Below are 24,115 nucleotides of genomic sequence, written 5' to 3'. Positions count from 1 at the left end.
CGAATCACTGCGATTACGACGTCGACTTATCCAGCCGCTTATCTCGAACGGGTGAGACAGGCGAATCGTGGGAGGCGTTTATCGTCCCCCTTGTATCTTTATGAGCCGATCCCGCGTTTCTCACGCTGCTTGGGCACCCATGCGAGAATCCGCGACGTCGAAAGCGGCCGGAACCAACGGAGGGAAAACTAAGACGCGAGCTCGCAGAGGCGAATATCCAGACCTCGTTTAATCCGTCGACGTTAGATGCGATACAGTTTTCCCGCTGTCCTCGTTCTTACCGTCACTGACGCTCGCCTCTGTGCAATCGAGTACACCACTCGTTCCGCTGAGATCGTTACCAACAGCTGTGAACGCAGCTACCACTGTACTATAATAACAATAGACGCCTCAATTTCGAGGCGACGTGAAATTTTTCAATACCCTGAAAACGCGAGCCATTTCATTTGGAAATCCTGATAAGCAGCGAATCGTGGACAGTTCAATTATCGTAAAGATTAATCAAGACTTCGAAGCGATGCAAGTATTCGATCGTGTCCGAAATGGTCCTAGTTTTTTGGCCCACGCAGGCATTCGAGGCGATGCAATGCTTCGGAGCCCATCGCTAGTTACTAGAGAACATCGTCTTCGTAAAGCCTCGGTCGTTCCCCTGTTGTTCCCCACGCGCCGTTGTTTCGAGTCGAAGCCAGTTGACGCGGTCGGTGACTCGGTCACCTGGGAAATACCGAGTAATGCCCGCAAAGCTGGTTTCGCCCCCTCGCGCCTTCCGTCTTGCCTCTTCCTTTTCCTTCTTAATTCCTCCTCTCAAGATTGCCTTTTTTCCCGCAACACTGTCCGTCTCTCACCGTGGCATCCGGTCCCGCATCTCGGCTCCTCCTTTCGAGCGCGGAACGAGCTCTCCGGGGGAGAAGAGGCGGCCGGCTGTACTCGAGCATCCGCGAAAATTGCTCGGACGAAAGTCAGGGAGCTCTTTAATCAGAATTACGAACACGCGCCAGGCCTGGACGGTTGATGATTTAATTTATCGGCCAGCAGCTGGGGATAAAAAAGGCCCCCGTGATTGGCCATTGTCGAAACACGTCGAAATTCGCCTCGAGTAGAATCGATTCGTTGTCTTAGCGGACGCTCGAGGTGAATTCCGTGTCGAACGCCTGGGGAACTTCCGAAGAAGCGAGTTCTGCTTAACGTTTCGCCAAGTTTCCTGCATCCTCGGCTACACGCTCGAAAAGAATGTCTCCGAACTGCGCCATGCGAACTTTCACCCCCTTCCACGTATCATTTTCCGTTTTATGAAACATCGACTCTATCTTCATCGCGGTCTTCTTACTTCTAGTGCGAATAACTATCTTGTAACATTTAACGGTACTATCATCTCAATCCTTCTTTTTCGACTTCCTCTCCTTCTCGCCACCTGACCTTCTCTTTCGACAGAAGACACATTTGATAAGCATGTACAACAAGTACACGAAGAGTAAAGCGACGGTGATGAGAAATGCCCAGACGTCCACGTAATGATACTGATACCAAGTCTGCTTGGTTACTAGGCTTCTCAGGTATGGACCATTACCCCGCGCCACGTATTCTACCCACCATACCGCTTCGTCCAGCGGACTCATTGGTCGATCAAAGAAAACTTTCTGGAGCGCCTTGACTCTTTCAGTGTACCTGTAACAAAAAAAGAATCGTTCCAAATGTTATTTGACTGAACGAACGTCGATGCTTCAGAAACAGACGAGATTCAACAAGTTGCTCTTCCGATGTCTAACCTTACGATATAACTGACCAACAGAATATGAAGAAAATGTAAACACCTAAAAGTTGTATTAATCGGTCGCTAGAAGAACCGATCGAAGGAAAGTATAGACTTGCTACACGAGCAATCGTTGACGCGCGACGTCCCTCCGCGTCTTTTTTCCAGCCGCAACTTTAACAACCCAGCCCAATACAATATCCCAGCTCCCATGAATAATTCATGGGCATATACCGATCGAACCGGCGCTCGACGTCGCGGCGAGCGGAAAAAGATGCCGCGGGACACTTTATAAATATCTCCGAGCGCTTTTAACGACCGGCTTAACGTTCTACCCCGGAAACAACTCCCGGGCTGTATCGATGGCAACCCGTTGGGACGGTGTATAACCGAGCGAAAACATCTCGTCGTTGATCGAGCCGAAACGCGTGCCCGTCCGAAACGAGCCTTCGTTCGGCCAGTCTGCTTGTCCAGCCTGGATACACCGGCCACGTAGCGTCGAGGAAGCGAGACGGGCGAGCGTCGCACGAAACGGGACAAACACAGGGGTGGAAAAAAAGGGTGGGGCGGAAAAGAGAACGCAACGATGGGAATAAACTAGGGATGAAGCGGAACAACAGAGGCCAGAGGAAGGTGGACAAGCGAAAAGGGGGTGGAACGATAGGGGTTGAAAAGCGGAGGAGAGGGTTGCGCGCCTCGCAACCAGCCTCGACGACCCGGAGCACACAATTTACCAATCGGTACTCTCCATTATTCGTGTTTACAGCTGCAGGCCGCGAATCAACCTGGGCGCCCCCTCCGTCCTCCCCCCTGTTATTTGCCTCGGTCAAATTCAGTCGCAGCCCGGCGGTGGTTTTGAATTAACCATCAATTTTAAGCGTGTTCGACGTCCCTTCCGTCAACGCTGCCCGAGCTCTCCGTCCATCGACGTTTCAAGGGGGACGGACGCGCCAGCGATGTTGCGGAGGGTGTCGGACAGACGTTGCGCCGAGGGAATTAATTTATTGCCGATGGAACCAGAAGCTATTCGACGGATGGGGACGAATGGAAACGGGCAGGTTGAAAAAAGGGCACAGAGAAGGGGGATGGTTCTGGTGCGTCGTTAAACGCTTTTCATCGAGTTAACCGGCTGATCTATTGATAAGGGTGTAATGATAGGGGTAATCCATCATGAACTTTTAAGTGGCGGGTACGCAGTTAAAGTTGGAGCTTATACGGGTACTTTGATTTCCACGAAAAGTCCTCTATGAAGGTAAATTTTCAATGGCCTAATGAATGTTTCAGAAAAGTGACAGTATGGTTAGAGGTGCCGCTTCGAATGGCCGAGACAAGCGTCAGTCTAGGTATGATTAATGCAGTAGAAACTTGTTAGTTGCGATCTCGCGGAATGACGTGTAATTGTTTAGCCACGAATAAAAGAGCTGGAAAGCGATAGTAGAGGGAAAACCATTGGCATTCAATTTCATTTTTTAGTTAAACCCGTCAGATTTCAAGTGTGTCGCCCTGGGCCGGTCCATTGGCCTCGCGGGCAAGCACATGCCAAATATAAAGTGGAATTATCGATCGACAACCGCGTTAAAACATTATAGCCCAAAGGGTTCGCGTTACAAATGGGGAGTTCGATGCGACTGACCTGCGTTCGACCCTTGCAGTCGATTTCAACCCTGTTTTCCTGCAATTAACTGCCATAGACAGAAATTTTTCATTTATTAACACTTTGTAAAGTGAACAACGCACCCTGAGCATTTTCCACGCATATTGCAGAGAGCATAGAAGCCGTCAGAAGTTACACTTCGCATGTAATTCGTGACAAGCTACGTAATTGATCGAATATCTATCGCGCGCAAGAAAATCGGTAGATGGTCCGATAGGGGATGGGCGTTATGGGTGCCGTTATCGGAAAACGGGCGAAATTATTTAGTCGGGAAAGTCTGAAGGCAGATGTCGCGAAAGTTACGGCGAGGAGCCATTTCTGTCCCCATTTCTGAGGCCGACTCGTATCTCCGGGGGATCATAACTCCCGCGATATCTCGGATCGTTGTCGCTCGGGCCAAGAGCGGCCCAGACACGTTACAGAACTTACTTTCTGGACTTGTAACGTTATCACGGTTACACGGCGAGGCCCGCGCCTCCTCCGGCTCCTTCTCCGGCGGCGTCGACTTCCACGGGCCGGAAACTCGTGCGCGCTCGCAACTCATCCGCACCCTGGGCCACCCTTGCGCTGAATTACTCGTTTCTGGGGGGATTCTAATTGCGAACCGAGAAAGAAAGATGTCCCGGCGTGTTCTACCAACGGGGAACGCGCCAGCCGCCGTTCCACCCCCGGCTGAATTACTCCGTCCCATCGCCAAGCGGTGCTTGACTCCGGGAAATACGTGATATTCACTCTCGAGTTCGCGTTCCGCGAAATTTGATCGTTTACAAGTATCCGTGGATATCTACGATTGTTTCCAACGAGCACATGTTGATTCCAGATCTCTCTGGAGTGAGATTAAATACCACAGATAGACGTAGACTCCGTTTTAATGTGAACTACACTCCCATGAGATATCGCGTACCATATAATACCACGGTTTTTATAACAATTCTGAAAATAACTAAAATTGATGAAAAAGGGTACAGTTGATCGTGTACGAGTAGAAAGTTAAGGGGTGATACTCCAGGGGCAAAAATGAAAAAGTTCCACCACCAGCAGCGAGCGTTGTAATTAACCACGCATAAACCGTGGATGGAGGTGGACGGAAACAAGCTTAAAAAAAAAAGGGCCGAGGTTCATTTCGCACGGGATAACGATATTCAGGATGTAACTAAGTGCGAAACCAGCGTGAAGCAGGGGTTGCAGAACGGCGGCAGGGAAATTCGCTGCTGGCGAGGGTCGCGAAAGGTGCGGAGGTAGGATAATAAATGAGACTTCCGGTTATCGAGATCTCAGCACGGCCCTTCGCTTGCTGCAAACACGACCGGGAACGAGTTACGAGTATAACACGACCGCGATTGTCGACTCGTTCGGAGAATATGCAGCGAGGCACGCGCAATTAAAATATCCGCCGACGCTCGCGTCGCGCCACGGCCACGTGGAACGGGGCGAAAGTAATTTCCGCGAGATTTTTTAAAGTTACTGCTCCCCCCTCGAAGACGCGTACAGATTCGAGACGGTTCGCGTCGCGAGTGCGCGCGGAAAGTAATCTTCGTCCCCTCGTAATTCCTTCGAAGTTACTTTACGATTTCCCGATCTAGTTGTCGCCCACCGCCCGCAGTTCCTCCGCTACCACCACCTCCACACCACTGCCACGGCCGTATTGGAACTACCCCAGCACCGGTACCAGCCAGCCAGCGCCTTCTCCGACACCTTACCAACTTACTTTCCGAGTTGTAACGTTATCGCGGCGAACCGAGAAGCCTGCTCCACTTCTCTCGCGGCCAATTAGCCGGCGTAACCGAACTCGCGCACGTACCCCTATCTTCCGGCGCATTATTCAGGATTCTCCGAGAGACGTATTTTAAATTATAAACGATAAATTGCGAGTCTCGTTAGAAATCGCGACGCAATTACCACGCGAAATCTGTCCTCCGGAAAACGGCAAGGTACGGTGTCTAGCCTGGAGTCGCTTCTCGAAATCAAAATCGATTTACGTGTTACACAGACACATATACGTATCTCCCTCGAAATGAGAAATGAAAGAAAGGAAATCCGTTTTAATTAGAACGTTACATGGTAACACACGCGTATCTATACACTGATAAATTTCACTCTCGAAAGCAACTCGCAACAGTTTAACTCTCTGGTGGGCACACAGCCCTGAGCTGCGACGCGACGCGACGTCGCCCCGGGAGAATCGATGGTCGAATGGTCGCATCGACGGTAGGATCGACGTTGAATCGAGGGGAAATTCGTATCAGACGATTAGGCGACGCAAAGGTCGTATAATTGACGCGTCATTTTGGCCGCGAGACGCGATTCAGCTGAACGGCCGCCGTTAAACGATCCGCGCGCGAACGCGGCCCAGGGCGGGTCGGTTAATCGAGCCAGAAGCGTAGAAAAATTCGACACCGGGTATGTTTCATTTGCACCTGACGCAAACAACGTTTAAATCCCCAATTACAGTCGCTGGCGCGTTACGCGGACAGGATATCCGTTTGACGTGCGCGCCTCGGTCGTGCGAACGGTGGACCTGGCCGCGAATAAATTCCTTCGCTGAATCGGTCCCGTAAAAATGGCCTTTCTTACCTTCGTTTACGAGCGATGTTGAATTTAACGACGGTTTTATTGAACCACATACCGTAAAAGGGAGAAACTTAACAGTTTTCGAACTATTAGAAGGATAAACTCGTAGATGAAAAAGGTTTGACTACCGATAAAAGCGCAGCAGTTGAAGTTCCAGCGACACAAGCGCAAAGAGGTATCGGTAGTCATGCCACAGCTGACGAGTGGATCGATGCGACGGCATTAGATTTCGCGTGGGTGAAAATAAAACGGGGCAACAAATCGGCACTCACGCCGCGCGGCTATAGGAGACGGGTGAAGCGTCAGAAGTGAAAAGAACGAGGGAGACCCGCGATGAAATGGCCCTCAGGCCCCGAGCGCCGATCCAATTAGATTTTTAATAAAAGTTTACCCATCCCGTTCGCTCTGTCCCGCGAGTCACGTACCGGTTTGCGTCTCTGCGGGCCGAGGGAAAGATTAACTGGCTCCCAGGGTAAACAGTCTTTTGACACCGAGCCACCGGATGGCCCGCAGCCTAGTTGCCTGCTTAGGAGCGGCCGTTCGTGTGTCTGTCGTTGGGAAACGACGAATTTCAGATCCATAATTTCCCATGCGAAAAACCTGGCCGACTCCCCTCGGGCCGCGCTTTGGCCTCCGCCAAGGCTTTATTAAGCGTCGAATCGATTACAAATATTTGGATGACCCTATTACGCCCGTTGAACCTATTTGTGTTGCGCGAAAGTAACTTAGCGACCGATCTAACTATGATTGCCGATCAATCAAAGAGTAACGAATACTCGCGTGCCTGTTACGCAAACGCTCGCCCCTCTGCTATCGAGCTCTTTGTAATGATCGAGCTAACTTATCGATTAACATCATAATTGCGCGGTCGTTACGTTTACGAGCGGACAGCTCTGTCGATCGACCGTTGAATTTTACTCTTTGCGAGAGAATGTAAATATCAGAATGGTTTAATATTGACGCGAATAATGAGGATAATATCAACAATTTTCCTGCAAATACGCGAAACGTAACGTATCGTTTGGCCCGGGGTTCTGCTCGATACGGGCTCGTACACGCGCGCGATCCTCCGCAACGTTTCGAGCGAAACGAGAACGCGGAGGAGGAGTCTGACCAACGGCGATCCACTGGAACCGGAAGTTCGGCAACCGCGAAGACGCGTTCTGGACGATTACTCTCCCCCGAATAAGTAAGTCTCGAGTTCGATAGGTGGGCGGCACCGTTGGCAAGCGACCGTGGATGCATAAAGTCGTGCCTGTCTGTGGCAACGATTCTAAATTATCACGTACGGTCGAGGCGGGGACGTAAAATCTACGTATTCGTAGTACCGGCTCGCCCTCGGTGCTACCAAAAATTCCTTGGCAGATTTCGGGCAATAAGACCGGAAAAATACTCGGGCGAAACGTGCGCTGGAAAATATACGAGTTGCTGGGTGGAAATAATCCACCGCAGGGAGGAAGAGAAAATGTGTGCGTAAGAAGGACAGAGAGTGGAAGACGATGAGGATATAACGCGGGATCACCAACGGCGATTTTATCGCCGACGTCAATTAATCAAATTTCTACGAAAACGGTTCGCATTAATTCTTTAGGGAAGGTGAGGGGGTGGAGGGGTAGTATTGTCAGATTTTTAAAGGTCACAATTTACGGGACACGGAAATTGCACGCTTCCCGATATTTCCATTTGAAGTGATATTTATGCTTCCGCCGTGACTACGACGAACGCAAACCGTTCGAACAAACAGCGGGCGAAACTGTATTCTCCAATTGGGGCTAGAATTGCAGGGTGGTCCTGACGAACAAGCTCTCGATAAAAATCGGTAATATCGAAATTTAATCAGTAAGTCATCGATAAATCATTAATTGCCGTTAATTTATCGTAAACCCGTCGATAACAGAAGTAATGCCCCGAACGGGATCGAGGAAATTGCACGTACAGTGACAATGGCACGAACGTGTCGTCAGATTCGCCGATCCATCGAAACTAGGACGAACGTTCCTCAAAGCAATCAAGGTAAGTAGAAACACGGGCCTGACACAAAAATTACGCAGTCAAGCAAGGTCGATTTTAATAACCAAAGTCGCTTAATGCACGCCGCCTTTCGATCTCGCTGATCCCACCGATCCGTGCGTCTCCTCCCCCGAGTCTCCGTCTAACCCCCGTCGAATCGATTGAAATTCACCCCGTCATCGCTAACTTACCTTGATTAAAGCGAGCCGGGGAGCTTCTCCTTTTTCTCGACCGTCTCCCTATCGACTTCCCACGAGCCTTCGCTACATCACCGTAATAATATCGCGCCTGCGCCCACCCCCGGGTATCATCGAACTGATCGCCGCGTGGACCAATAATTCCTCGCTTCCCGGTTCGCCCCGTGACAGCGATCCGATTTCGATACAGCGGCACCGCGTACACCGGCCGTTTGAAGAATGTGTCTCGCGAAAATGAAACACCTTATACGAAACCCTGTGTGCAATCCGTGTGCCCGTCTAAGCAGACCCGCGCGTAGACGCCTCCGCGTAGGTATGTGTGTACAGCCGTGTATACATACGCGAGACCCAGATCTCCCGGGAGGCTTCTTCATGTCGGGTGCTAGACGGTGGTTTGGGAAAATCCAATCGCTTCCCGACGATATACGTCTTTGTAACTCGATAAGTCACACGAGTAACGCGGGGAGAGGGTATTCCTGCTGGGAAGAAAATGTCGACGTCCAGCAGGAACGACGAGGGAACGGATGAATAGGACGGGTGGTAAAACCGGATCAAAATCCGGGAATCTTATCCTTCCCTCGGATATTCGTATGCGTTTCCTGGGACGCAGAGGGTGGAGAGGGTGGTACGCGACCGAGAGTGATTTCGCATGGTCTGCGCGCTCGAACGGAGCTTCCGATTGTTTTTCGGGGGATGCGCGGCGAATAAATCTGCTTGTTTAAAGAGCTGCGGAATATTTTTTAGCCGTTCGTTCAATTTATACGCTCATACGTGCGATACGTATAAAAAGTGGCGTTCTCTCGCGGACGTGCGACGTCTGGCCAAGTACAGTTTAATTCCACTGGGTCCTCGACAACGTACTTTACCATAGGGTACGCGACACAACGTGGTGCACGTCTCGCAGTATTCATTCAACGAAGTAAATCCCGTTTGGTTAAATGAGACGAGGGCGAGAGAGCTGGCAACTCGCGGGAGAATTGAATTCGTCTCGGAAGTTTTGATTATTATAAGATCAAAGGCGTCTGTCGAGATTCCCCGTGTACATGTCGCTTAATCGGTAGAAACAGATGCTAGAACGCGAAGAACAAAACGGTCGACGGAGAAGGGGGTCGAATGGAAAAGAAACTCGCTGGGAAATAAGATCAAAGCCTTAGTACAACCACCGAGAGATTTTCGACGCGCTTCTTCGAACTGCTGCGACGCTCGGGGAAAGCTTTATCCTTAATGAGAGTCTTCGATTCGCGCGTCCTCTTCTCCTTTTCCGCAGCTATCGCAATTTAAGGCTCACGATCTCCAATTTTTTGTCAGGAATACCTAGTAGAAGAGGATACTTAGATCCAAATTGGATCGAAAAATTATTTTCCCCTTTTTTTCTTTTTAAACTATATCACTCGTTCTCCCTAGACTGAAACTGGTTCGCGTGTCACAAAAATGAATTATTCCTTTCATTATTTAAGGATTAATATGAAGATGTTAGGTTAACGGAGGCGAACGTCTGTATTAGGGCGTTTTCCAAATGCGGCTTTCGTGTACATCAAGTCGGATGCATTATTCAAACACTTGTACCCGTACACGTAACTTAAATAATGAAATTCAGCGGATCCGAGAAAGCCGGCTTTTTGCCCGGCGGCCCCCCCTGTATATGCAATAACTTCACAACGGGATGCATGTATATACCCAGGTAAATACAATACCGAAGACGCGAAAGTTCCATTTGCAAATAAGCAACTTTTTAATCCGACGCGGGACCAACCAAGGAAAACGATACAGCCCGACCTTCGCCCCTGGCTGAGCGAGTCGAGCTAACTTTCGAGTTTGCCAGGGAAACCTGTCCCTTTGAAACAGCGATGGGTTGTTCGCTGTCAGTTACCCGTGAACAGATTCAGAAGCGAACTCGCGAGCAGCTCGGCGCGTCGTTGCCGTCTGCTCGCGAGCAAGCATTTCTCCTCTCGGCTGGAGAACGCGAATTGTCCACCATCGACGGAGCCCGCATCGCGCGCCCTTGTCGTGCAAATGAAAGGTGCGACGATAACAATGCGGCGCCAATCGACTAGCACCAATAATCCCAACATGGGGAAATAGAGCTTTACTCTCGGTCCATCGAACGCTTCCCCATTCATCAAAGCAGTAGAAAAGCGTCCAATTACTTTCTCGTCCGGGGACGTTCCACGCGTCATTACGCAGGGTCTCTGGCCTTGTTCATTTTCCACCTCTTGTCGGCCACCGCCTCTCTACTCTTTCGCTCCTCCATCTCACCCCGCCGTCCCCCTTTCTCGTCCACGATAGTTCCCCATTCTTCTCTCTCCTGCACCTGTCCTCTTGCACGACCATTACGCGTCCCTTACGAGCGAGCAGGTGCGCCGAAGCACTCGTCGAAGCCGCAGGAGCCAGCAAAGAAGAAGATGCCGTCCATCTCGCGCGCGAGGAATAAGAATCCCCTACATTTCACCCCTCGAATAAATCCAGACGGACGCAAGGATGGCATCCGGACCGAACCACGGGGCTGAGACTCGTCGAGCGAAAGGGTTACGCTCGTAGGAGAATAAGAACGAGAACAACAGGGTAATAAAACTGGCAAGGTGAAGCGAGGGGATGAAAATGGGTTGGAAAGGGGTGAGGAGAAGAGGTGGTGGTGGGAAGAGTAAACGAGGACGGATAGGACGAAGGGAGGGTGCGAGCAGAACGAAAAACCGGAGGACAAAGCGACGGTGGTGGAACGAGGAGACTCGAGCGCGACGAAGGGGTGAAAAGGGTGGAGAGGCGGGTGTTGGGCTAACTTGACGACGGAGCTGCACTATGTTATCCCTCGGCCGTAACCGAAGAAGAAGCGGAGTAACAGGGGCGTGCCCGTACCTCCTTACAAACTGTCGAAACTTTGACTACGAACCCTCCCGCCCTTCCGACTACTAGCTTCACGTGGCAGCTTGCTCGTCTCGCCACACACGCGCACACGTACAGGGTGTCCCGTTCGAATCAGTCACCGTGGTTGAACATCGTAGAAACCGAGATACGTTTCGAATAAAAACCCGTAGTGATCTCAAGAGACACGTACATCTACGATCAAGTGGCGAGAAAACTATTGAACGACGTCGAGTTTCTGGTTTTGTTCAAAATTCAAGTTAGTTTCTTTGCTCGCTGTATAAAATGAGACACGGTGTACACTCCCGAACGCACGTATACTGCCTCTTCTGATCGTAGACCGCGGCACACGGGTCTCCACCATCTCCCGGAGAGCACAGGGTGCCCTTGAACGATGATTGCGAGACGCCTCGGACGAACGAGTCCCCGCGCGACGAGTCCCCCGTTTAAATGCCACCCTCGAACTTCGTTCATCAACCGAAGAAAGCGAAGGTCTGCGGGGTGGAGGGCCAGCGTGGCTGATGAACGCGGGGACACGTGATTAAACACGACTTTGCGGCGCTTCTTCTTTGGTCCAGGGAAATTAACGAGCTGTACGCGAGCCCCAAGTGCTTAGCTACGTTAATTATACAAAAACCGTGTTTTCACGACCGTAACTCAGAACAGAGAGAAAGGGGTTTTTTTTCTTTCGAGCGAACCATCCGCGAAAGGTGGAGAACGTGTGATCGTACGACGGGAGGGTGAATAGGCGAGCCAAGCAAGGGAGAACAGAAGTGTCTCCGGGGCTCGATAAATTCGAGGAAATTTCCGCGACATTTATGTCCTACCTAAGACCCCTGAAATCGTTACGATCGTACAGTTTCCTGTAAGAGTACAAGCTGAATATGATAGTTCTGATACGAGGGGCATAGAAGAGGTGCGAGGGGAGGGGGTTGTGAAAGCTCGGATGGAGAACATCGCTAACGTGGACTGCATCAGTGGCAGTGTATGCCGTTTGATCTCGGCCGGAATGGCTGTAAGTCGAAGTTGGCTTACAAGCGCAATCGTGCGCAGAGATCTTTGGGAATTGAATGGCCACTTCGCGTCGCCTCGCGGGACCCAGGATGAGAACAGGAAATCGAACAAGCTGCACCTTGGTGACAGGGGTCACGAGCCTCGCTTTCCTTCCTCATCTTTATTCTCTCTCCCTCTCTTCGTCGCTACTGCGAAGTAGCAAACCACAGACGATAATATAACTTTGGTTATAGCGTTTTAAGATCCCATCGATCAGCCAGAGTACCAAAGGATGAGAAGTTTCATGACCAACGAACAGAGTCTACGGTTGGGGGGTACTTTGACTGACCTGATCCTCGGTAGTTCGCGATTCTAGTTAGCCTTTATTGGCTCGATGGATGTTTTCAGCGGTTTCATGGCATTGCGCCACGATCCTCGGCGATAACCGTTAAAGCTCGTGTCAGGTAGCCTCTGACATCGTCTCATCTATCCTATAAACGAGACGCGCGGACGCTTACGAAGAGCAGGTCGTCAGAGTGCTACTTTCGACTTCAATGAAAAAGAATTGCATTTGAGAGTTTCTTAATTACTCGCGGAAAGATCTGCAGGACTGCTGATTTGAACGTGTTTGAAAATTTACGCTAATCCTTACGATAATCCTAGCTGCAAATCTCGCTGTCATTTTCCAGCGAGGCGTTTCGACAACGACTCAATCCGCGATCATCCGCGACGACTTCCTCAGCTTTCCACTGGACCTTTTTTGCTTCGAAGCGCGAGAGACTTGGGGGGGGGGGGGGCTGTAAATCAGCAAGGAATGGCAATTACCCGAGCACCACGACACGACAACGAGCGGCCCTTCTGGCTAACGCTGTTTCCAAATCGTTCGTTAATTTTATATCACCGCTCGTGCATGAGACGTTGCGCTTAACAATTGCGCGGAAGCACGCGAACCACGGCGCAGAACGCTTCGGGTTAACGCCAGTTCCCGTCTCGCATTTCACCGTGTCGTTACCGCCGCCGTTATCGTTCCACGCGACGAGCATATTCGATCGACGAGCCGCGCGTCGTACGGCCGCTTAATCGGCGGATAAATCTCGGACGGCTGGTGAATTTTGCATCGCGACCCTGGGAATCCTGGGCAACGATTGCGGATGGCCGGTGCTGCTAACGATAATGTTATCGATAGGTATACATCATTTGCTTTCCTTTCGTATACTTTCATATCGCTTGCACAGTTCTTAAACGACCGATTTATCATTTTAAGCTTGCACGTTTCAGCGATACATGGATCGCTCGATAGTAACAGCGATTTATTATCATTATTAGATCCAAATGTTACATCCACGATAACTTGCGGTTATCATTCACTGATTGCTTCGAAGCATGATCAGTATTATGGAAGAGTATTTATCGATAACTGCACCAGCCACATCTTGGGACAGCTCGAAATATCGAAAGATGTCTGGCGAGGAGTTTGGAACTCCCAAGGGTAGTTCGATACTCGATCGAGCGACCGATCGACAAATCGAGATTGCAGCGCGGACAATTGTCGAACGCGCGATTACGCGCCCCTATATTTCGATCACGTAACCGCGCCATGCAAATCGCGATCATCCAATTACGCGGCTCGAATCTATTTATTAATTAATATTCAAGGCGTTGGGTAACGCGGATACAATCGTGGCTGCATTGTCGCCGCGTAGGATAACGGGCCACCCCCTTTTCGGTTCGTTCAACCCCTACCCTCTGCCTGTCGATGGTCCAAGACGGCGGGCTCGTAAATCCCAGGGCTGTCGTAATTACCGGAACAGTGGCGAGCTACGTCGAACGCGACGCTGTCAACGCTTTCATATACGATCTGATTTATTAAGCCTCTTTCATATCGATCGAGGCTCGCGTGTCGTAATTAAATCCCGATTCGTGGCTCTTCGAATTGCCATTCTTCTTCTTCTTCTTCTTCTTCTTCTTCTTCTTCGGGAACGGCCACCAACTTTTTCGCTTCCCTTCTCCTAACCCTTAACCCCTTAATTTAACAGGTACATTATACGCTGCAGCGATAACTTTATATTCAAAAGGTTAACCACCAAGAAAAGCTTTCTACCCCATTTATCCAATTATATTTGCACAAACATGTCGAATCGCAGTTAATCTTGTAACCGTACCGCGATAAAAATAGCTGATCGCATGCACGACAGGTTTTTCTACCTCAGCAAAACATCCCCAAGCAGAAAAAGAGTGCACAACGACAAAATGCATTAGCATTCTAGTCCACTTTGCATCGGACGATAAAACTAGTTGGAAGAATGATTCGAGGACAAGGCGAGTCGGTTAAGTTCGGCTACCAGCGGCAACAAGGTCCGCGTCTCGACCGGAAGGGGTGAAAAATTCAACGACGGGCAATTATCCGGTTGCGGAAAGCGGCGGAATCGCGACGCGCGTAAACATGGTCGCGGCTGGCCGACGCGACGAGTCGCGACGCGGTGCCTGGCCGCGGGTGCGGTTAACAAGTTATTCGCGGGGTTGGCGTTGAATAATGTAGAATTTAATTTCGGCCAGGTTTCTCTCTGTCGTCATCGAGGTAGCGGCGCGGAGCCAGCGTTGATTCGCGCCGTGAAACATTTAGCGGCCGTGAAATTTCCCATGCGACCGACCGGATGCGGGCCTGAGTGCGCCGGACCAGCAACGGGTTACCTGCTATTTGTCGATGGACGAGAACCATCCGGAGAACACGTCCGCTCTTCCTACGATTCGTGCTTCGAATTTAGGACCGATCTGTCCAGCGACGCGGAAGAACGAAGAAAAAGTTTGGTATCTGCCGACCGTGGCGGCCGGTATAAACGTTGGAAGGGGTTGCGAGAACCAGAAGAGGAAGCCGGCAAAGGGAAAGGGAATTTACAATAGCTATGCTGTAAAAGAAATTTTCCGATATCAAAGAGATTGGAATTATCTACCAAAAAAGTGTTTGCTTAAGTTAACATTCTAAAAGTCTTTCAATTAAAACTGAGGATTTAGGATTTCGTTCCTGAGAAGGACGACTTTAAAGACCCGTCAAGCGTGGATTAGAGATGACACCTATTATCCATACTGACTCGTAGAAATGGCGGCAATGATCCGGACAGAATAGATATAGAACACTTGACGTGGCCGTCTTATTTTGGCATGCAGCATCGCCCCACTTAAATTCTCTACCAAGGGTTTCAGAATACCTTGTATAAACGTCAGTGAAGAAACACGGGCGAAGGCTTGCAGACGAGAACGGCGATAGGATGCTGGAGGAGTTGGAACGGGCGGAAAAACGCCAGTGAGCCGCGTTACGGATTAACGGGGCGCCAGTGCTGCAACGGCGATGCACTTCTCGGATATCCGAGCGTCCGGGCAGCTCGTGAGATATTCAACGGGCCGAATATCCAGGCAGATTATACGATTTTCCTTTTTGTCACCGATTACCCCTCTCCCCTGGACGCGTCTACCTTACCATATTTTTTCCTACCTCACCCACTTCTTTTCTATTTGTCCCTGACCTTTTTTTCTGCACGCTGACGTAGCGAGACAGGCAAGATCGACACGAAAGTGGACACGAGAAGATCGAGGTGAACGATAACTTTTCAAAGGCTGAATTCGTGAGAGGGATCCGTTCGCGTGTACCTATCACTGGACCACGTACGAGGCATTTATCAAAACGGCGAAAATGAGCGACCGAGATTCAACTATCTCGCTAGCAGCCGGGACCATTATCGGCGGCACCGTAACATTGAATATTCGTATCGATAGTCCCGGTATTCGCTATGTCCTAAATTTCACGCGTCACCCTAATGGACGGTAACGTCTTAAATGTTTCCAATTGCCTTGTTCCATCATTAGAGACATGATAATAAGATGATGATTACCTAGCGGCCGTGAAAACACGATAAGTAGTTTTCCGTTTATCAGTAATGAACACAACATTTTTGCATATACGCATTATCTGTAACGTACTATATCCGTATTATCTGTAACCTAGTATCTATAATAAATTATAATAAATATATAGGTTCGATAAACAGGCCATTTTACACTTACATGCAATCAATCTACATTAACAAAGAGAATAGGAAAAGGTACGTACTTGGTGTTGTTGAATAATTCATCGATGGTATGCCTGATTTTTTCCTCGGTCAGATCTACAAAATCTAGAACTTCAGCCATGCCTCTATCTTGAATTGCCCTTGCGTTGGCAAACTGATCACCAAATATAGGCAGCACTATCATTGGGACTCCACTCTTGACGCTCTCCGTTATGCCCAGCAGACCTGCATGGCCGAAGAAACACTTGACGTTCGGGTGATCTGTGAAAAGAAATCGAATGACTTGAAGCGTTTCTAACACTGAATCGGTTCCCTTGAAACTCCCTGAAAATCGATTGCCAATCGTTTCTAACGGCATACGACATCAACTTCCGTTTATTTGCTTGCCAGCCGACTATTCTATTTATGTTATACTTTCGTGAGAAGTAAAAAAAAAAAAATTCTATATCGTTATGGAGGGTTAAACCGGAATCAAGCATCGTGTCGGGAGAAATCGATTCTCGATATTGGAAAATCGTCGTAGAAACTGGACCGTGTTCACCGAGCCACGGGTATCGCCTTCCCTTGTTCTGGAAAAGCCAGAACGATATGTGTCCCGATTTGTAAATATCCAATGTTAGATCTCATTTCACCTTCACATAGTTACGTGGCGACAATGTAAGGAAACGTCGATAGGATATTCTTAATAACTTCGCCAACTGAAAACCTGTATATCCCCTCACCGTACAACAATTTCGTTCCAGCAAAGAAAAGAGCAGACAGATCTCCCAAAATGGTATCAATATTTAAACGAAAATACTATTGAAACCCTCCAATCCTAATTGAGAAATCTTCCAACCCCCTCTCTCTACCTTAAACTCTCCACCTTAAATAAATCTCAACGTCCAATATTCGGAAAAATTGCTGTCATCCGCGTTCACCGCGAGAAATCATCCCCATCCCTTAACCGTAAGAAGGTTGCCACGTCCCCGTCGCCGTACAGGATTCCGTGGCACCTCCGGCGTCGATCCTAATGTCAAATTCCATTACCACGCGACCGCGTTCCTCCGGCACCTCTACGTCACCCATTCGATCCCTCAGCGCGTCCGATGCCGCCCACTCTCGATTTTCGTACAGATGCAGAGGAGAGCTAGGTTAGATAGGGGTTACGCGTCGCGCGGATACGGTTCGTAAGGCAGTTTAGGAGGGCCAGGAAGGTTCGTCCGGAGAGCACCGCTCTCGGAGGGGTACCCCGCTCGATACATCGTCGCATAGGTGCGCGCGCGCGTCGTTGATACGTGACAGAGGATATCTATCGACAGAGGGGGAGGAGAGGGATGAATTTTTCGCCAGGCGGCATCGGGAATGCGACGCGCGACCCGCGGTGCGGCGGCTGGGAAAATCGCAGGAACGTTCGCGCGATTTGCTCGAGCTTCGCTCCCCCGCTCGTCGGCCAGCGAGATACATTTTTACGGCCCGTCCCTGTAACGAGGAAATAACGCGGCGGTATTTCCTCGGCGACGTACCGAGCGTCGTTTACGAGCCACCCCAACCGCCGGGGTGAGAATTGATATTTGGTCGTCTGCGAGAGCAACGGCGGCCAACGGAAGCATTGAGTACGCGACGAGCTGTTCCTCGCCTATCCCACCGCCTACGTGTCCGGAAAATCATTCGCCGGACGAATTGGACATCCGTGTTCCTCGATGGTAGTATTCGTTAAGCGGTCTGAATCTTTGGACTAACGTACATGAATTCACTTGACTCTTTCAACCCCATTACGATGTATACTTTCTATTCAAATGTCTGTAAGAAATTTGAACATGAATATGCATGTAGTCCAACAGCATATAAATCGAGTGCATGCACAAGATAATGTTTTAAATTACGATAGATAAGTGAAGTAAAAACAAGTTAATCGTTATCGGTTAAACAAGTTAATCTTATCAATAGTAAATGAGTATAACGTTACTGAAATATCGTGTACAGGGTCATTGAAGGTAATAATTAGTTACTATTTCAGAATTATTCCATACAAATACCATGACGTACGTAGCAAAAGTGAATAATCCAACCACTCTAACGAATTTAGCTGAATCGTTGATTTCCCGATTCCCCAGAAGATAAGTTTACGAGGCAAATTGAATCGCGATCGATTCGCATTTGGAATTTCGGCGATGTATCACCTCAGGGAGAGCTTCGAGTTAGCATGGCGGAAGTTGCGCAACCGTCTGACCGGTCTAATCCAATAGAATCGTAAAGGTAACAAAGAAGTATATCCTATTCCTTAATGGACAACAAAAGGAATAAGATGGACCCTCGATCGAATGATTCCGTCTTTGGCCCTCGCGGGATAATGCGATCCTACGTTTCAGCCAAACCCACCCCAATCCCACCCTCCTATGCCTTTATGTCGTTGAACGCGATACTCGAGGGCATTGCGTGTCAACACATCGCTGCGCCATCGATATCGTTGCCTCCTAAAGTCAATTACATTAGCGAGTCCTATGCGAATTGACAGGATCGATCGCAAACCCGGCTAGGAACCATTCCACGATCCAGGGTAACCTCTACGTCGATTTTATCGAATGTTCTATGTCTAGCCTACTGAAAGATGGTGCACGCGTTTATCCTCTCTATCAGCCCAACGCTCGAGCTATCTTTCACCACCCCTCTAATACTGATCGCATTCCGATCACTCGATGCATTGAACATATATTTACGTACGTATGCGCGATACCACATTGCCAGGGATGCTCTTAGACGCCAAAATAAGATGAAAATTCACTAGTGGTAAAAGCCCAGCAACAATCGCAACGCTTTTACCATTAACGCAACAACTGAAACACAATTTTGTTACTCTTGATTTTTATCTTATCTTACTTCCAGAAACATCCCCTTAAAATTCCCAAGAGTAACCAAACGCTCCGTATATTCGAAGGATAATCGTTTGTAGTTCTACTCCTGCTTCAAGAATATAACTGAATTATCACAATGCCTTAGCTCGATAACGCCAACCCTTATTTACCGTTACGAAGTTGCTCGATAAATGTATAGTTAGACCGGTCAAGCGACGGGGGAGGCTACACGGCGCCAATTAAAGGACAGGGATTAACGATTTCCACGGTTTTATAAGAACAACCCTTAACGTAACTAACGGCCGGGCTCGCGCACCATTTCGCGTGCAGCGTTTAAGAGCGCGCGAAGTAACAGGGGTGGGCAGACCGTAGCCGAGTGATCTTATCGAAACCACGAAGAACCCTGAGCAGAAAACCGGGATACAGCGGTCACGAAGCGATATAATAAAATTAAACCGATCGATCCCAGCCTCCGGTCGAGTTATCCGCCAGTTTTAGCTAGATTATCCGACCGCAGAGCCCGCGATGCAATCTGCCGGGGGAAACTGCATCGCTATCTCAACTAACACCAATCGGATGCAGTTTAAAAAACAAATCGATGGCTATGAATAGATTCTATACGATGATCGTAAAAAATACGTCAATACAAGTATAGGTCGTGAATAGATTGCAATAAATGAACTTTAATGCCAGAATGCTCCCGATTACTAAGCGATACCGCGTTGCCTCATCATCGTTCACGTAACATTCTACGCGTACTTTGTCTTGTCATCATTTTTACTCTTTTTTTTTGCCTTGTTTGTCTTTTTAACGATGCATTGCGAACATAATGCGAGCATATAATAATTACGAGCGTGATATATTCCAAGTGCACATAAAAACCCATAGGGTTTATCTAAATCGGAGAACACCACGGAAAAACATTATTCTGAGTAAGTTTTTCTGGTAATTTACCTACTGTATTGAATGCGAAGCAAACAGACAAACCTGATTCACATCCGCTACACAAAGCAATCATACAGAAGTATTCATCGCATTATAGCGCATTATCTGGTTACTAGATATACATAATAGCGGAGGAATAGAGATTGGCAGTAAAACTTGCAGCATCATAGTTCACTTGCATGCATATTTGCAAATCAATGCTTCGAGGCTGATCAAGATAGCAACTAACCTACCGTGATCAGACAGTACTCTGTACCATCGCGTCGTTCGAGAGGATGGAAGAACCGACGGAAACAATGCGACACTGAGGTCTCCTTTGCTAGAGGCTTTAACGGTGATTTATGTTGCCAGCAGGTCGTTAGCGACTTGCCTAATTAAAGTCATTTCACTCGACAGCGGCAGAGAGCTGCGAAACTACTTAGTGCCGGAGTTCCCGCAGCCTCGTGTCTCCTTGGCCAACCAACCCGCGAAAGGACATCCTCGCACGACCAACCATCCATGTATTCGAGTCCGGCTATTCTTTTAACAGCACCCATTGGTCATAAAAGTAGCGCTTTCACGCTCACGATGATCGCTAGACAGAATGTTATAACAGATCTGTAACGACTGATTAAATAAAGAGAACTGATCGAACCCTGTCGAGAGCGAGACGCCCTCGGGCGCGTCGAAATAATTTCGCGATCGAAAAATAATTTGATATTCGGTGATCGACAGTGACACGTGTGCGCCGGGCGTGTGTCGGCGTGCTATCATTTCGGGGATGGACGAAAGCGCCCGGGCTGTGCACCACCGTTTTCAAAGTTTCAAAACCGTTTGACGCTCAGCCATGGCGCCACGACGGCAAATATCGACGCAACCCGCCGGACCCGAAATCCGCTTTCGATATTCCGCCGCGATTTTCGAGGGCCGTTTCGATTAGTCGCGCGACACGACGGAATTTCAATTTCGAATTCAAGCGTCAACGGGGATCCCACGTATCTCGTCGTCTCGATCCGCACGTCGCGAAATCGCTATCGATAGATACAGATCGTCTGATTTTCTTAAACTGCACGCCTCTACATTTATATCGCGATACGGGCATAAGAAATACCACGCACCCTATCTTGATAAATGTCAATCTCAGCACTTTACTAATTCGATAATTCAATAATTTACAATTGGAAATAAATGTTGCTGTGTCACGTATCTAAAATAGTTTAGAGATATCTCTTTCGCACATTTCGTTGCAAGCGTGATTCATGATGGATTTACATAAGGTTCGTAATGATATCGCTAATAACAAGTTTGAAATTTTCAATGTTTAAATTCTGATGTACTAAATTAACCACCCCAATTTTGGAACAGTCGTCGAAAAATAAAAGAGCGTTCCTCATTACAACCTTCTCATCTTTGCGGTAGAATGTTGTTGTCCCCTCGAGGATGCAGCTATATTAATCAAATTAGAAAGACAACAACCTAATTAAAAGAAAACCCGAAGGACGTAGAGATAATATATTAAATTGAGCAGTGAAAGGGAATGGTACTCGAGACGTGGCCATCTATATCGCGTAACCACGATGAACTAATCCTTGGTCGTGACTTGCATAATAGAGATGAGGAAATAACCGATTATACAACCAAAATCTTTTAATAAAATCGATGGAATGCGAACTATATCAATCGCTGATGTCAATTACAGAAATAATGCTTGTTTAATGAAATACTTGTTTCAATGTAAGAAAGACGGACACAGAATTGATTAAACCATTGATATTATAATAATTTCTTGGTACCAATTCAGGATGCAAAGCTTTACGTTTGAAAAGCGGAAACAAAGAAGCGAGACATCCGCGGCAAATGATTTGCAAATCATTGACAGAGACATATTTCGAGGAATAATAGGCGTAAGTAATCTATTGAGCAATGCTTTTAGCAGCACAAACGATGAATCATTGTTTATCCCATTTAACGTGTTAAACACATAACGAACGGCCTTTCTGTTGTCACCAATCGATGGAACGACGTGAATCTCTGAACCTGCCTAGTAACAGATGTACCTGACGGAAAGTAATGGACATTTTCTTTGCATGGAAATGCTTTTGAAGTTCCTTAAAATAATGATTTCCGGGTTTTCATCACGCGGTTTATCATCCGTGCGATGACGTAACGAGATGATTGATGGATTTGAAGAAGTTAACATCGATAGTCGGCAAAAATGATTTGAATTTTCTTCTTGATTTTGTGCAATATTGCACTACTCTAGGCCTAGTCAAGTTATTAAAAAGCAAGAAACTGTATCGATGAAACGTGATTCTCCGTACCTATTACGTTCCTATCGAATACGATACTACTGGTTGCTACTTTTACGTAATCGCTATGCCTGACTTTCTTCATTCTGACACCAGAACTAAACTATAGACGTTTATATAATGTTCGAAGAAAAATACCCAAGTATAATACAGTCAAATAAATGTTTTACTCAGATGATACTAAATAAATATCTTTTATCTAATAAAAGTGTACTCTCTTTAATGCTTCGAAGAAGACGAGTGAAATTTGTTTGACGTGTATCATACGAAATGCAAACGATTGAACATAGTACTCACTTAATACGTCGTACTGGGGCAACCACTTCTGGATCATTATATTGCTGGTTATGTTTTCTAACTCCACGTCCCATTTCCAAAGTACTTTTCTAGGTAAGGAACTGAACACTCTCAGGAACAATTCCTGCTTATCCTTAGGCACGCTGGCGGTACTCAGCAGCGAGCCCAAATTGAAGTATAAGACACCCTCCTGCGCCTCGTCGAGGAACTTCTTGATGTTCTTCGGCAGAGGCTTTACTGCCTTCGGGATGTGGATGCCGCCGACCTCGATCACGTTATGGGGATGAAGTACGGATCCGTGAATAACGTAATGAGTATTGGCCAATAGTAACGAGGCATTTCCGTTGATTTCACTCAAGTCTAGTGGCCCTACGCCGTATTTTTCTACTATCGCCGTATCACGCGGGAGAAAGAACATACGCACCAACAGATTCGCGATTAATATGGTGATCAAGTTCCAAACCCTGGTAAAGAAGTTCATTGGCCTGGGCAGTCCAGTCAATATGGAAGGCATGTAACTGGCCTCTTGGGGCAGTCCTAAATCATAGTACGCCCATGGTGTGACTTGATGACTGGATATCAGTACCAACGGCGCGTTCATGTCGTATAAGAACACGTTGGCGCAATAGCTGTTGAAAGCCTCGGTGATGAAAACGTCGAATTGCTGTCTTCTATCGAAAAGCTGTTTAACCTTCTGGTTATTGAAAAACCGTGTGCAATGTTCGCCCGCCATTTCATATATTACACGCAAGCTGGTGAACATCTGCCAACGGACATCGCCGTAAAATACTGCGTTCACGTCGAGGGCGTGTATGAGCAGATGGGATTTATCGTCTCTCAGATCGATGTCTTTCAAAGTGGGCAATGGTTCCTCCGCCTTCTCCTTCTCAGTCCTCGGAAAATAAGATACAATCGTAACGTCGTGACCGCGACGCGCTAATTCGTTCACGAGGGACTTGAATATAATGAAGTGGCTATAGCCTGAGTGCGGAAAAACCGCCAGGACCTTCAACTTCTTTCCTGAGGTGGTAGAATTCTGCGTGCACAAACACGACGATGCGATCACCAGAACGAGGAGCAACACAAATCGAGACCGGATGATAGACATTTTCCGAAGTTTGTTTTACCCACGTGCTCGCAATTACACTCGGCGTAGTCTTCCTTCACATTCGACAGACAATCGATCTTCTGACGGGCTCACGATTCAAGACGTGTCTATTTATCGCTTTTCTCCTTCCCCTTTGTGTACTCTCCGCCTGTCCAGTCTCTGAGAATAGCGTATTAATTAACGTATTAATAAAAATGAATCTTGTTAGGAGAAAAATTACTTACGATTCAATAACAAAATAATCAATACTCCTTCAACGTGAAGTTAAGTAGCCACAGTGATCAAGAAAAGTGTATTTTTTTCCGGGTGCTCGCGATTCGAACTGCTACTTTTAAAAATTACAAACTGTTGCATAGATAATGCGATTATATGCGAGGCATTATCGACGCGATAACCACCGTAAAAGTTCACATAACTTACGATAAACAGACTCAACTGTCTTATAATTAGTCGTATTGCCGATGGTATACTTATACACACTGATTCGTGCTTGTATCGCAACAAGCCTGCTTCAAAAATTCAGACAGTCACCGAGCTCTTGATCG

At 47.9% G+C, this 24,115-nt stretch overlaps 1 protein-coding gene across 1 annotated transcript; it reads right to left on the bottom strand.

Annotated features, from left to right (window-relative positions):
• Nucleotides 1-1,373: 1,373 nt before the first annotated feature.
• LOC143433305 (UDP-glucosyltransferase 2) lies at nucleotides 1,374-23,746 on the bottom strand. Its single transcript, XM_076910603.1, has 3 exons — nucleotides 22,463-23,746; nucleotides 16,140-16,359; nucleotides 1,374-1,665 (listed from the first exon to the last, which is right to left on the bottom strand). Exons 1-3 carry the CDS (start codon nucleotides 23,568-23,570, stop codon nucleotides 1,374-1,376), a joined length of 1,620 nt encoding a protein of 539 aa, XP_076766718.1. The 5' UTR covers nucleotides 23,571-23,746.
• Between the last annotated feature and the right edge of the window lie 369 nt (nucleotides 23,747-24,115).

The sequence above is a fragment of the Xylocopa sonorina genome, chromosome 2, assembly GCF_050948175.1.
Source record: "Xylocopa sonorina isolate GNS202 chromosome 2, iyXylSono1_principal, whole genome shotgun sequence".
Classification (NCBI taxonomy): domain Eukaryota; kingdom Metazoa; phylum Arthropoda; class Insecta; order Hymenoptera; family Apidae; genus Xylocopa; species Xylocopa sonorina.
The sequence above is the reverse complement of the archived record's forward strand: the minus strand, read 5'-3'. Positions and strand labels throughout refer to the sequence as shown.

Bases quoted from the DNA above. Each gene is read 5' to 3' on its own strand.
- LOC143433305 (XM_076910603.1), bottom strand. From the start codon at position 23,570: ATGTCTATCATCCGGTCTCGATTTGTGTTGCTCCTCGTTCTGGTGATC. The intron at 16,360-22,462 runs GTGAGTACTATG...TTCTTTTCACAG, and splicing joins GCCCCAGTACGACGTATTAA to ATCACCCGAACGTCAAGTGT. The intron at 1,666-16,139 runs GTACGTACCTTT...TTTTTGTTACAG, and splicing joins GAATTATTCAACAACACCAA to GTACACTGAAAGAGTCAAGG.